The sequence below is a fragment of the Aptenodytes patagonicus genome, chromosome 1 (genome assembly GCF_965638725.1).
Source record: "Aptenodytes patagonicus chromosome 1, bAptPat1.pri.cur, whole genome shotgun sequence".
Taxonomy (NCBI): Eukaryota; Metazoa; Chordata; class Aves; order Sphenisciformes; family Spheniscidae; genus Aptenodytes; species Aptenodytes patagonicus.
The window spans coordinates 39,750,649-39,765,927 of NC_134949.1; the positions used below are offsets into that span (position 1 = coordinate 39,750,649).

At 38.1% G+C, this 15,279-nt stretch overlaps 1 protein-coding gene across 2 annotated transcripts in view; it reads left to right on the forward strand.

Annotated features, from left to right (window-relative positions):
• The window catches only part of NUP107 (nucleoporin 107), a 31,458-nt gene continuing 16,179 nt past the window's right edge, over positions 1–15,279 (forward strand). Inside the window, exons 1-11 of one of the 2 annotated variants that reach the window (XM_076332492.1) lie at positions 1–56; positions 862–960; positions 2,703–2,792; positions 7,141–7,256; positions 9,225–9,360; positions 9,890–9,993; positions 11,626–11,753; positions 12,069–12,117; positions 13,332–13,403; positions 13,959–14,047; positions 14,972–15,050. In XM_076332492.1, the coding sequence (XP_076188607.1) occupies positions 864–960; positions 2,703–2,792; positions 7,141–7,256; positions 9,225–9,360; positions 9,890–9,993; positions 11,626–11,753; positions 12,069–12,117; positions 13,332–13,403; positions 13,959–14,047; positions 14,972–15,050 (960 nt within the window). In that variant the 5' untranslated portion in view covers positions 1–56; positions 862–863. The remainder of the gene's footprint in view (positions 57–861; positions 961–2,702; positions 2,793–7,140; positions 7,257–9,224; positions 9,361–9,889; positions 9,994–11,625; positions 11,754–12,068; positions 12,118–13,331; positions 13,404–13,958; positions 14,048–14,971; positions 15,051–15,279) is intronic. The other variant, XM_076332499.1, reaches the window with a different exon arrangement.

The following is a 15,279-nucleotide window of genomic DNA, read 5'->3' on the forward strand; positions in this document are numbered from 1 at the left end:
CGGAGGCGGGAAGGCTCGAGCCCGGGCTGCGCCGGGCCGGAGGCCGCCATGGAGAGGTGGGAGGCGCGGGGAGGGGGGGTCGGCCGGTGCCGGCGGGGCGTCCCGAGAGGAGCGCGGGTCCCCCCCGGGTGTGATGTGACCCATCCCCCCGTAGCGGCCGCGGAGGAGCGGGGGCGGTGTGTTCGCAGTGCGGGCTGGAAAACGCAGCAAAGCTGGAACAGTTTCTGAGGGGTATCGAAGGTTTTTATGTCACCCGAGAGCTTTAAATCCGTTTCGTTTCTTCTGGAATATATTTATAGATTAAACTGAAGTTGTTAATTACGCGGGAGTCATCGAGCCGGGCCTTTGCAGGGTGCTCTGCAGGCAGGCCTGCTTAGGCAGTCACAGCTGAGGCCTTCGCGACCCACCTGTAGCTTCTCCTTTGCATTTTAGTAATTGTTAACGATTTTTTCCCCTCCTGCAAGACACGTGAACTTTCTCAATCTGCGGTGGTTTTGCGTATCTGAAGAAAAAAATCAAATAGTGAAATCATGTCATTCTTTCAATTGAATTTTTCAATTCAAAATTGAATTTCATACTGTTGCATCTCTTACTAGCTTTTTTTTTTTTTTTAATAAGAAAATGTCTGTTGTGGTGTAGGAGGAACAAAGTGTGGGTTTTCAGACCGACTCATTTTCCCGAGCTGATGAGCAATACTAGATGTTCTGTAGAGGAAACTGGACATCAGTACTAGAATTGGAGATGACTTACGCTTTGTTTAAGTTTCCCGGTTGTGGAGTTACTTGAAGCAACAAAAAAATCTTGTTGTATGTTCTGCTTGGATTCACTTGCTTACTTTGTGTCTGTGTTGCTGTTCTCTAGAAATGGGTTTGGAGACATGTCATCCCCCCGTGATGCAGAGATGGCCAGACCTGGACGGAAGCAAAGCTCTCAGAAAAGAGTTTCTAGTATCCTTTTTCTGTAAAGATTTTTTTATCTTCTCTTTAATTGTTGTTTGCTGTGTTCATAAGGAGTGTGTATTTTTACCACTCCTTTGATTTTGAGCATATTGAGAATAGTTTTTAAACATACAGCAAATTACTTTTTGTTTTATGCCCATTTAAAGTGAGGAATGTATGAATATAATGTAAAATTGTTATCTGATTTGTGAGGTATTCTGCAGTCAAAATTTTGCTATTGAACTGTCTCATATTTTCCCCTTAGGTAGTCTGTTTTCTTTTCTGTGTGATATTTTCATGCATTAAGAGGGAGAAAAGTTCAAAGACAAAACTATGATTGCAATATCTAAAAACTAGCAGGGAGAGATATTAATGACTGACTGAAAGTGTGACTACGAAATCTGGATGAGTTTCATTTAGAAAAATACTGTGTTTTCAGCAACATGGTATGTTACTTGGTCTTTACAGAAGAACTTAGGGATAAGCCAAAAGATGCAATTCTTTGCCTTTTCACAGAATAGTATTTCCTCTGAATGGAATTTTCTCTCCCCCCTCCTTTTCCCCTCATTGTAGTCTTAAACCACGTCAAAGCTGCTGTGGTGGTGGCTCAGAAGATTATTCACTAGACTTCAGGGAAAGTATGAGATTGTCGAAATGCTTGTATAGTCAATTCTTGACTATGTTTAGATTGATTATTTTGGTTATGGGTTAAATATGATTGCAGGGATGTTGCGTTGCCTGTCTCCTAAACTTGTGCCATCACATTTGTGTATTGTGGTGGTTTACATTTTTTCGTGGGCTTATGAACTAGGTTGATGTCAGCCCAGAGAACTATGTGAGCCACAGCTAACTCCATCCCTGAGTTTTTGAAAAAATGAAGTTTTCTTCACTCCGTTAGATCTTAATTTTATGGTCTTATGCTCTTTTGCATGTATTGTGTTATCAGAGTATTGTGATTATTTAGTGTATCTTAGCTTTCCATCCACACTAATAGCAAGAAGAGTGCACAGACATAGATTTAAATTTCCACAGAATTTTTTCCCCCCACTTATTTACAATAAGAAAAAAATATCGTGTAATTTGACAGCTAATATAATGGTATTTTTCTGGTTATGATGGCAAAGGAATCTAGTACATTTGTTTGTCCTTCTGTTCTTTGTAAGCAGAATAAAACTGGTGAGATATTGGCCCTGATTATATTGTCCCTGAGAATCGTGATGTTCTTGGACACTGATATAACATAGGATGCTGAAACTTTTACACAACTACTTCTTAGTAAACCATACCTAGAGCACTGAGCCTAGTTGCCAACAGGAAGAAGCAAAGTAGAGCAACAGAGACGACTTTTGTTAAAGTTACCAGCATCCTGGAACTAAGAGAGAGAGAACTTTTGTTTGAAATGCATTCAGTCCAGATTTTCTCGTTATGGTTTATGTAGCATAAAGCAGCTCCTTATGGGGCAAAAGTATTCTCTTTGATCTGAGCAGTTATGAAGAGTCCCAGACCTGTTGTGCTCAGGTTTCTGAACTTTACTTTGCAGTGTCCCTTTTAGCCCTCCAGCTTTTAAGTTTCTGGTGAAACGTTTTGTGACCTAACTCAGGCTGATGAATGGGACTTTCTGCTTTAGTCTGAAAGACAAGATGTGTAATCTTCATAATGTTTGAGCTACAGCAAAATATTTTTCCTTTCCAAGTATTCACAATCGTTTTGAATAGAGCCGAAAGCGTGTTTAGGAGAGTGTTTCTTATCTTGTTTATTAATCAGTTCTTACATCCCTGGATGACACTATTGGAAACATGACGCCCAGAGGCCAGTTGATTTCCCGAACTCCTAGTTCATTGCTTCGCCAGCCAGGTAAGACTACTTTCTTTCTTTAGTATTTAGTTAAAGGAATAATATGTTTGGACTTCATAATTGATAACAATTCATAAGGAGAAAGACATGGATGCACTCTAGTGAGTCCAGTGAAGGGCTGCAGAGTTGATTAGGGGACTGGAGCATCTGATGTATGAGGAGAGGCTCAGAAGAGCTGGGATTGTTTAACCTGGGAAAGAGAAGGCTTGGGGGAATCTTGTCAATGTATATAAATACCTGATGGGAGGGATTAAAAAGGCAGCCAGGCTTTTCTTGGTGGTGCCCGGTGAAAAGACAAGAGGCAATAGGCACGACAGGATATACAGCAAATTCTGTTCAAACATAAGAAAAATCTTTTTTTGCTGTGAGGGTGATTGAACGCCAGAACTGGTTGCCCGGATGGTCTGTGGAGTCTGCATCCTTGGAGATAACCAAAGCTGACTGGACAAGGTCTTGAGCAACCTTTTCTAGCTGACACTGCTTTGGGCAGGGGGGTTGGAGCAGATGATCTCCAGAGGTTCCTTCCAACCTCAACTTCTTGGTAATTCTGTGATTCTGAAGTTAAACACATTATAAATATGGAAAAGAACACTTAGTAGTAGTCAGCGTATATCTTCATATGTTACATATTTACGCTATTGCTGAATGCCAATGGATTTTTGCCTTTCAGTTTTTAGAGGGTGTTTGAGCTTCATTTTCTTTGTTTGGCACAAGAGTATGTCCAGTATCATTTCAGTTTCTCTCAAGTACCACATTGAAACTGATTCTCGCCTTACTAATCAGCAATCTAGTTTGTTGTGTTTCCTTCTTTTTCACAGCTTTCTTTTGGTTTTGCAGTAGCTTTTAATTCTTCAAGATTGTTGAGTAGTGTCTCTTCAGGTATTTTTCCATCCTTGTTTTTGTGGCAGGTTAATTCTGTTGCTGACCTTTCTGCCAGGTGTATTTATTGGTTGCATCGGTAAATGATTTCCCTCTCCACTAGCAGAAGAAGAAATTCGATGGCGCACCTCACAGAAGGGCTGCGGAACCACACATGGTGGCTAGGGTCAGGTTGCCCTGAAACCTCCCAGTCTCAAACCCTGTGTTCTGCATCAGCTGACCCATATCAGGAGTGTGTTGGGGGTTATTCCCCAACTGGCACTGGTGCAAGATACCAAGTTACAGAGAGACTGACTCTTCATGATTTCTTAGGGTTACTGGCAAGTTCTGTGTAGCCCCTGCTTGTTCTTGTCTAGTGTAATGTCTAGTGGATTCTGTTTTGGCGGCCAGCAGCAAAGATAAATGCTGTTAGCATCAGCCTTCTTCTCAAGTACGAGCTACTTGTGTGCCAGCACTGACAGCTCTCGCAGTGAAACTGCAAGTTGTTCTTAGTGTTGACTTGACACTAAACGTACTGTGAAAAGGTCTGTAATCCTCTTAGAGCCTCCCTCACTAGTTGTGGCTGAAATAAAGAAACATGCCTGTTCCTCACATTTCCATATCATCACCAGGGCTTACCTCCCTTTTCCTTGTCACAGTTTCTTCCTGTAGTCTTTATTTTGTCATCAATCGGGCATTTATATAAGGGATTCCTCTTTTTCATCATCATCTAGCCAGTGTGTTGTCCAGCAAGCTCCAAGAGGATGGTTGCACCTTCTGCTGCTCCACATCCTCCTTTCAGGACTGCTTGGAGATGGATGGTGTGTTAGTCGTCTTGAGAGAAGCGTTGTGCGTCATACTGTGATGGTCAGAGCGCACTTCAAAATCAAGTAGCTCTTTTCCCACTTTTATCTTCAAATTGGAACATGTGTATACCATCTTGACCATTGTCTGTCTTCAGTGAAGATCTTTATTTCAATTAGTGTGTTGATCTAACAGCTTGCCCTGATTTTGTCACTATGAAGTTTCTGTTTTCAGAAAGTTCAACAGTACAGAATTTCAGTAAGAAGTAGTGTACAGTTTGCTTGTGCAGCAGCTGCCCCCCAAAAATATAGAGAGTTGATGTCAGGTAAAAGTAGAGATTGCAGATGCAAAATACTTTGATCAAGAAGGTTTAATGTTGAGCAGTTCTGTTCATTTGTATGGCTGGTCATCATAGAGATGATACATCAGGAGATGTTACTAGACAGCATATACTCTGTAAACCTAGCATCTGTTTTTTAACAGACTTCAGAAGGAGACTTTCTGATTTCTGAATAATGATTCTCTCTGCAAACTTCCCTAAACACAGCTGACAATTATCCACATGTGTGGCTATGGTTTGTGATAAACTTTCTTCAAACAGCATTATGAGTGGACAGGCAGTCCTTACAAAAGGTTTGCTATTTGACGTTCCTGCGCTATTTAATTCAAAGACTTCTGTGCTTCTTGATTACAACCCTTCATTTCTCCTTGGCATCGTGGCTTTCTTCTGTTTTACCTTTGCCGCTGCACCGTACAGATTTTCTAAGAGTCACAAGTGTCATCTGCTACATAGACTAGAGCTACTTCTCTTTCAAACTGTCTGACGATTCTGCAACAAACAAAGCATCAGCATTTTCACTTCTGTTTCTGTTCCCGTTGTACAGTCTCATTCCTACAGTGGAACGTTTAAAGTGTTCTTGTGAAGTGCATCCATTGTCTCCTCTCCTGGGGACAAGGTTTTTTGCTTCCTTTGATGTCACTTGCTCCTAATTGTGCATTTGGGGGTATTAGAAACTGTATTTGAGGATTATTCAACATAATTCTTTTTTGCCACCCTGTAAATTCCTAACCCTTGAGTGCATTGTATCATATGGGTAGGGGGGTTTATAGTGATTACTTTCTGGTACCATGGAGGAGAGGAGAATGATGACCCATTAACAATTTGAATGCTTTGATCTGCAACTTCAGAGTCAGACTGTTAATGTTGTTAGCCATAATTCTAGTTCTACAGTTTGAGAATTGATTTGTTTCTTTGATCTTCAGTATGCCTGACTTCCACATCTCAAGAGTTCAGGGAAAATGTATTTGTGGTGATTCGAGGTATGTGCTAATACAAGGATATAAACCTTGGGACAGAAACCTTTGGTTCTTCAACTTTCTAGATCTGTGTGAAACTGATGCATGGAAAACCAAATCTACCTATTGATACGAAGCCTTCTAGGGTCCCTGTACCTGTTTGCAATGACCTTGCCCCCTTACAATTTGAGGGTGTCAGAGATCTGACGAGATACACTCTTGCAATCTTTGGGATGAGTATGATGGAGACCCTGGACATACTCTTTATTTTGTGGTTGTATATACTGTTGTAGGCATCTTTGATGCCTCTGATTCCAGCAGTCCTCCATTCCAAAAGGAAGTGTTAATGATCTTGATGCTGAAGCTATCTTGGTATCAAGAACTGCTGCTGAGGGCTGTACAGGCACTTCTGTCTCCAAATTTGCTAACAAAACTTTGGGACTATGTGTCATTCCCTCTTTGCAGCTGTTGATGCAGCTCCTGATTTGGCTGTCACTGTGATGATGCAACCAATGTTTTAGATGACTTTCCAGGCTGTTTGAGGTTGACAAGAAGACCCAAGCAGCTACTGTCTCGGTGCAAATTCTGTGGTCTTTGGGCTATATGAAGGTCTGTTGTGGTGGAGCACCCTGTTGTCATAGGATGGGGCATTTATCATCTTGCAAAGCAGTGTCTCCATTTTTAACGTGGGCCAGATATTCCTGGGAACACTAGCCACTGCACTCATGTGCAGGAGTATCTGGAGCAGATGTAGTGCTTGGCAGGGCAGACTTGTTGCCTTTTGCTTTAAGGGTTTGGAGACCAATTTCCAAGAAGGAGTGACTGGAGATTTATTGCTATTTATGCTGATGTTGTGAGCGTACCAATGAACTCTTTAGTAACTGAAGGTGTGTCACACATTCGGTGCATATACACACTTGTGTTCAACCTGGCTTCAGACTTCTATCTGGAATGCTGCTGCGCTTGAGGAAGAACTGAAATGACAATAGATACACTTTGTCTTTACGTTTATACATACCCTACTTGGAAAACTAGGGCTTGAGTATGCTCCAGACTTGGTTAACAGGGTGTTTGTGTAACCCTAGTGTAACTAGCTGTGTAGATTATTAAATTCCATTAACCTCCTTATTTCTAAGTGTTGTCGGGCCCAAGACTTGTTTTTCTTTTATAATTGGCATTTGTGGGTTTGGTACAAGCCTTCTGATGGAAGGAAAATGAAGATGGACAGGCGCAAGTTACTTCTCCATCAGGTTGGTTTGTTTGTTTCTTGTGTGACCAAGCAGGATTTCATAAATACTTCAGTCTCCGTTATAAGATTTCCTTTGGAGCTCCTTGATAGAGCACAGTGGCCTTAAATACTTCTTTTCAGAAAAGGCTCTCTCTCTTTCAGTTACTGCACTAAATCGAAGCTCCGTGAAGCCATCAGATATGTTTGCCATCCTGGGAACAGGAGGAAAATCTCCTCTGATTCTACCAACTCCTGGACTTTTTGGCAATCTGTCAATGGTAAGACAGTTAGAGCACCTTTTCCTCTTTTGTTCCTATGAAACTTACAAGAAACTACAAATTTACAGTGTTTCAGTGTTTGCACCCAGGACAAACTGTGGGTGGTACAAGCTTGCTATTACTACTATTGCTGCTTGCTGCTAGTATTATTCATTACTGTGGTGTTCTTTGAGATGATGCAGTGAGGAATAATAGAGGGGTTTAAGGACTTGCTAAACACACCATGTGTGTTAAGCTAGTCCCTATGACATCAGCTTGTGACTACAAAAATCTTGACTTTGTTTACAAATTCTTCAAAGACAGTCGTTCTATGTCAGCAAGTTAAACCTTCAGAATTTTTCTTATTTTATCACTCTCTGGTATTAGGTTTCATTTGGATGTTAAAGTTTGGACTTCAAAGAACAAGCTCTTCTGATGACTTTTCAGATTATGTTAATTATCTTCTACTGTAATGTCTTTGGAAAAACACTGATTAGGAAAGTTATCAGTAGGGACGTCTGAAGTATTTTATCTCTGTTTATTTTTAAATTAGCTCAAACCAAGTTAAGATGTCTTTCTGTATGTGCATTTTAATTCATTCTCCCTTCTGGTTGTTTCTATAGTTTGTTACAGCCCATTTGTTTCTTTAAATTATCAGGTTCTGGGGCCTAGTTGATCAACATGTATACAGCTCTGAGCAGTGGCACTTTTCCTCTGATTCGGAGCCTCTTGTCATTCTGTAACTAGTGTTTTGTGAGTGGAGTACGTTTTAGGTTAGTATTTAGTGCTCTGACTTGAATCCAGTTTAGATTAGCAGGGGGAAACTTGGGACTAGACAAAGGCTTTCACAGGAGGGCGATGGAAAAAGGACTTAAATTATGTCTTGTGGAAATTTACTTGCTGGTAGATAAGAACATTCATCAGCCCTTTTTGTGTTTCCCACAGAGACCTGATAACGATTTTATTGGAACTGAGTTTCTTGTTATTTTCACTCTGCAGTTGGAGTGCTATAGCATTCTTTTCTAGAGGCTAGAGGGCAATAATGGCAGAGAGAAATCAGGCAAGAGGAATACTGTGGGTAGAAACTGGGGCATAAAAGGAAGAATAACAGGTATATGTCCACAGTTTTTGGATATGCTTAAGAGACTGCTACAGCAACGTCATCTGTTTCCCTGTTTATACTTGTTTGGGTAGTTTGACCATTTTAGGAGTCTGGAAAAAGAATCAACCAGTGGCACATCTCTAGGTCTTTGTATAGCATTAATTGCTGCTGAGAAAGCAATTGCTGTCATGGAAACAGCTATAGGAAGCTGTCCTGTCAGTGCAGTATATGTACAGTCTATCTTCTGTTTTGGCCATTTTGCTGCTCTGATGTCAGATATGTAATCAAATACATCCCCTGAAATACCCCCCAAAAAGTATAGATATGTCTTTATTTCCCCCTTTAATATTCTGATACTTGCTATTATTTTAAACATGTATTGCTTCATTCGATCAAATGGTTTTGAGCAATTCACCAAGAAGGTTGAAAGACTGTGGTAAATGGTTCTAATTCAAATTTTAGCTATTTTGCTTAACTTCTCACAGCTGCTTTACAACTTAGTCAATGTTATTCTGTCATTTTTTACTTTGAACGACAAAACACTAAGTAAACATTTAGCGTAATAGAATATGAAAGTTTAGAGTGATTTATTTGTTTTAAGATGAAAAGTGATACATGGTGTTTTAAAGTAGGTCTTATATTAGCTTCTACTTTAGTTATTTCCTGAAAAAAACATTGAGAATTTCCTTTTTTCTAGATTAGAATTTATCTCTTCAGAGCTGTTTGTTAAAGGCATAGTTGTACCTTATCTAAAGGCAGTTATTTCACTATTAATTTTTAGAATTGCTCTGTTTATACCATTTATATAGAATGAAAAAACTTGGAGCTAGGCTTATAATAGTCTGAGATTGCTGTTTATTTTCCTTTTGTTCTTTTTATGCTTTTAGTTGGATGAAAGTAGCTGGACAATGGCACTCTCACCTCAGCAGACAGGAATGTTTGTAAATCTAGACATGTCTAATATGACAGAAGATGTCACTATGAGTGCTGTATTGTTGCGTGAGGATGATCCTGGGGAAGCTGGTGAGACAACCTGAAGTTTTCACAATAATTGACCACATTTTTTATTTATGGGATATAAATATATATGTTCTTTTTTCTGTATTATTTTGCTGAGATATATCTTTGTCAAAAACAGCCTAGTTTAAAAAGTTCAGAAAGCTATCTCTTCCAGTTATTGGAGTTTTGAGAGTTTGTCTTCTGTGGAACCTGATGGCACAGATGGGATGCTCTGGTGATGTAAGACAGAAACTGGATTAGTTTTGTGGAGATACGCAAATGAGTTTGTTGTTAAAACTTTCTCAGATGACATGTTTACAGCAGAAGTTTTATAATTATTTGACTTACCTTGTAGCTTCTGTGTATCTTACTGTCTTACCTGGTAAGTTCTTCCCACTTTATGGGATATAAATAGTTCATATCATCATTGTCCTCATTTAGATTTATGGAAGACAAGGTGCCTTGTCATCAGAAGGATTTTTTTGTAGCGTGTTGAGGTTTTTTTTACCAAGTTGTGTCTGACTAATATGACCGTTTCTTAAATCTGTTCTAGCTACTATGAGCATGTACTCAGATTTTCTGCATTCCTTCCTGAAGCATACATCAACTACCATTTTCGATCTTGTGGATGAGTATGAAGGTATTTGTAATAGTCAGGTAAGTAGTTTGCTTGGGGTTTTACTTACTTTCTTTTACAGTCCCTTCCCTAAGTAGTATTGCTATTTTTCTTTAAGCTGAGAAGTCACAGTGCTTAACATAGATAATTTAAATCTTCCAGCTGGTTGCAGTCTTATGAGTCACTGACCACTAGCATTGAATAGCATCTCTCTTTCTTCATACACTACTTTGGCACAGGAATACCCATTGTGTAGCTTGCTGAATACTAAAAATGTCATCTGGCTGCCATTCCACTGCAAGTGTCAAGTGACAATAAACATGAGCAGATGTATGGATTTTTTGTTAATTATAATAAGCTGGATTAAAAACTACTTATTTCTCTCGAGTATAAATAAATAAAATCATTGTATTATGTTTTAAGAGTTTTCTGCTACATTACTAACAAGCTGGCAGTAGAGGGTTCAACTTTAGATTTAAGGTGTCTCTGCTTTTAGACACAGTTTTTTATATGATTGGCTGTTGACTGACAGTTCAGGATCAGCAGGGATTAACAGTTTGAAAGGAAGAAATTATGATGCTTCTGTCAATAAGCGTGGATCACAACAGAGGGAGGTGGGCAGATAATTTTTTTTAAGAGACTTCATACCTGTGTCTATGTTAAGCAAATGCGTTCTTGGTAGAAGGTTGCTAGCCCTGTTTTGTGCAAATTTGTTGTTGGGGCTGTGCTGGAGAACGCTGAGATCTTTAATGAGGCGTGTACCACAATTGTGTTCCTAAGTGGGAAGCAGACAAGAGAAGGAAAATAAATGTGAACTTCATTATTTTGTGAGATGGTGGAACTTCCAAGGTCTCTTCCATTCCTCCTGTTTGAGAAAATGGATACCATCTACAAGGTCATGGAATATAGAGTGGTTGGTTTAAGCCACCTGGAACTGTGGGGAGTTGATTGTATGCTGCCAAGGACCTACAAAAGCAGAGTGAAGGATTCTTCCAAATCTGTTGCTCACCTCCCACTTGAAAACTTGTGAATATATTGATACCTGACAAATTGGGTACTCCTAAAATGTAAGAGTTTGGGGCCAGTCTTAGAAGTAGTAGGAGCTCTGGAACTAGCTACTGATGGAGAAGACTTTATTGTCTAAGTTTTGGAAAAGATAATATAATTTCTTTTTGGTAATACTGTAAATTATGTGGTAACCAACAGTTTGGGTTTCCTCATTTACCAGAGCTAGAAAGGAAAGGGTATCTTTCAGGCAGTGATAAATACTGTCACAAATACCAGTAGGGCTGACTTTGTTGTATTGATATATATGGAAACAAAGTTGAGGGTTTTGGTGGTTTGTTTGGGTTTTTTTTCAGTGGTTGCCTTCTCTCCCTCCCAGTCTTTTGGTGCTTTTTAATTGATCGACATAAGCTGGTTCTATCCTGGCTTTGTACAGTGCCTTGCAAAACAGAGCTACTCTCTTGGTTATGCCATCTACGCTGTGTTAATATTATTTTTACTAACAATTAAGGGAATTTATGGTGTAGAGTATCATCTACCTATTTTGATGAGATGGTAGTCAAACTTCGTTGTTGAGAGCATTCAGGATAATGAAAAGATTGCTGTAATGGCTTAGAAAAAATACAATGATGGGCAATATTAACTATGTATAAATTTATTTACCTCAGGTGAATATACTAGGGAAAATAGTTTATCGGGCAACTCCTGGACAGCAAAAGTTTTCAAAAACTGCCAGTGTCTTGTGGCTTCTTAAGCAGGAGATGGTAACTTGGAGACTGTTGTCCTCGCTTTATAGGTAAATCCTTTGAAAAGCACATTATGTTTTTGCACTGCGATTTCTTGGATATATTTTTTGAGTTTATAAATATGGATTGAAGCAATTAAGTACCTATTAACAATCTGTTTATGGGACTAGGTGCTGATATATATGTCTATTATCTATTTACAGAAATGAAAGTTATAAATGGACCTATTCTTTCTACTTTTGCAACTCCTAGTATTTTTTTAAAATAACATTTTTATAAAGGTATTTTTAAGTGCTTTCACTTATGCATTCTGCTGAATTTTCTCAGCTTTATTTTAATCATTAGGATTTTGCATTTATTTCTAGAGACAGGATACAGTCTGCACTGGAAGATGAAACTGCATTTGATATCACAGTAAGCTTGGACTTTTGGGTTTTTTTAAGCGATATAATGAGCTAAATATAAGCTAAATGCTTGTATTGTATTTTTACAATCTCAGTATTGCAGCCACTCAAAATTGAAAGGTGAAAGAATGTAAACAAAAATGAGACTTACTTGATTTTTATCAAGACAAATACTAAATTTTCATATATTGTGAAAAGTGAATTTAAATATTCAGTTCTAAATAGAAAATGCTATTGTAAAAATATTATAAACTATACTTTATGTCTTATTTCCTTTAGTATTCCACATACACTTGGAAAATCCACTAGAAATAACTTTATTTCTTTTAAAAAGTTGCATCAGTAGGGGTAATGTTCCCGTAGGTCAGAGATAATTTTGCTTTGCCTAAAAGAAGAACATGTGGTCTCAAGCTGTCTAGCCTTTGCAATCCTAATTCCAATTTATCTCAAGAGAAATCCAAATTTTTTAGCATTCTTGTTTCAGCTGTAGTCTTCTTGTCTGTGTCTTGTTCCAGCCTTTTCTGCCAGAATACAGAATCATAGAATAGATTGCTTAGGAAGACAAAACAATAAGCAGTGTGACTCTGCCTTTGTAAAATTTATGATCGCAGTTGCTTTTTTCTCAGTCATAAAATAGCTTCCTCTAGGATTCCCACTGCTAAGTTGTCACTATTAAATTAAACACTATTGTGCCAAAAAACAATCTCCTTCTACTTGTGTTTTTTAGGAAAATGCATCTTCTGTTCTCTTTTTGTTGCAAGTCTAATGAAAGCTAAATTAATGCAGGAGAGCAGATAAAGATCAGGGTTCTGGGGTTGGGCTTTTTTGTTTGTTTGGGATTTTTTCCCACTTGTTCATGTTAAGTGTGCATATGGTCTTGGAAAATGTCATCTTTTTTATGTATAGAGTAATAAATGGGATTTAGGATAATATGAGTGCAGTCAGTGGAATCAATGGATCTACTATGTAGCATCTTTCTCTGGTCATACATTTGTGAATTATATTCTGAATCTCATTTTTACAGTTTGTAGTGTAACTGGATGTAAACAATCATCCAAATAAAACAAATGTATAATGTCATCTGTTTTTAAAAAAGGGGTTGGGGAGAGGTAGCATACTGAACTTGTAGTAAGTCTATGAGTTGGTATGTCTTCAGTTTGGTATTTGTGGTTTTGTGGCAAGTTTTCTTTTCCATGAAGTAATAATCAGCTTTTTCTTAAATAGGTTTTAACTGCTAGTGAAAAGACAAATGTAGACAACTTGTTTCAGAAAGATTCACTTGTTCGACAAAGCCAGGTATGACGGAAAGTTTTTAAGATGAGAATGGAAATAGATCAGTAGACACTTAAATGTTTATAACACTAATGCTCTATGCACTTTATTAAGCTGTTTCTAATATTTATATTCACTGAAGTGTGTTATTCTTTGTATGCATAAAAAGAATGCTTTTTAATTTCTAAAGATCAGAAATTTCAAATACTTATTTCTTTATATTCACTGAAGTACGTTATTCTTTGTATGCGGTTTCTAAGTATCAGAAATGTTTTTCAGGCTAGCTTGGGGAGGATGGAGGGCTGAGAACTATCCCCATTTGGAGCATCTGTTGCTGTTGATGGTGTTAATAAACTGTTAAGTAGCACTGTAGTAACAGCAGCATCTAGTGAGAAATAGAGATCAAGTGCCTAAACAGCCTTCATATTGGATACTTAAAATGAAAGTGGAATAGTCTTCAGGATCTGTATGCCTTTGGTTACCATGTAGATAACGAGTAGATCCAGAGATGAGAGGAAGGCAGTTAAAATATTATGTGTTACATGTTTGTTTTAAAAATGCAATTTAATTTTATTCCAGCTGGTGGTAGACTGGTTAGAGAGCATTGCCAAGGATGAAATTGGGGACTTCTCTGATAATATTGAGTTTTATGCAAAATCTGTGTATTGGTGAGTTCAGACTTTCTTTGATTGTATACATGCTCCCACCAAGCGTAAGATTCACAGGCGCAGACACAGAATCACTCTTAAAAAGAAGTGGATTTTTAAAAGTTGTTCAGTTCATTCACTTCTTTTCTTAAAATTCTTAGATGTAAAAATCGCGGTTTCCTCCCTACCCACTGAAGTATGTCTTCTCAAAAGTCAGTTACTGCTTTTGGGAGGCAAGGATAGAAGGAAAACCATCAAAGCAACTTAACTTAATTTAATCTTAACCTGGATGCACATTTGATTTTTCATAATAAAGCACAATAAGAGATGGTCACCTGCTGATCAGCCTGTTGTTTACGCTGGACAAAACCATTTTTATTACATGTTTCTCAGGTGGTCGCTTCTTTGCCTGGCTTTAATTTTTGCATGTTGTAAGTTCTTGTCATCACTTTGTGTCATTGACCCTTCACCAGAAGCCGTTATTGTCATCTTTATTATCAATGATGGGGTTTACAGCAGAAAAGACCAAAGCCTGCCTTTGATTCTAGATGCCTAGAATAAACCTGCTTTTAATGGCCAGTGAATACAGGCTTTTGGAATCATGTGTTCATCCAAAGTTGAATTTCTGTCCTAGACTGACTTTATAGTGAATGCTAATGGAAAATTTTGCTCATGCAGAAATCATTTCATAGTTTAATACATGAATGATTGAAATAATGGATGCTTTTGAAAGAAATCAGAGATATGTGAATTGATTCTAATATTGTACTTGTGAAATGTTGCATTTTCACAACAGTAACACAGTCCATCGATAAACCAACCAAATCAAGTGTGTCTCTTCTGTAACCATATTCCATGTAACAAAAAATATCTTTCAGTATTTGTCTTATTAAAAGATGCTTGCTTAAAAAAACATTTTTCTCTAAAACATTTCACTGTTTTCAGGGAGAACACACTACATATCCTGAAGCAGCGACAGTTAAGTACATACATTGGAAGTTCTCGAGCTCTGGTAACAGAGTTGGTAAGTATTATTTAAAAATAAGGTTTGGTTTCAAAATGGGTTAGAGAGAGCATATATGCTATTTTCACAGCCTTCCACCAATTTTCAGATAGTTGTACTATCCAAAAGTAGTTGTACTATCTAAAAATTGCAAACATTTAAGTTGGAAAAGATGAAAATTAATACAGAAATTGTGAGACAGGACACCTCTGGAGTTCCTTTTGGGATATGTGGACTTCTGTTTTCTTTC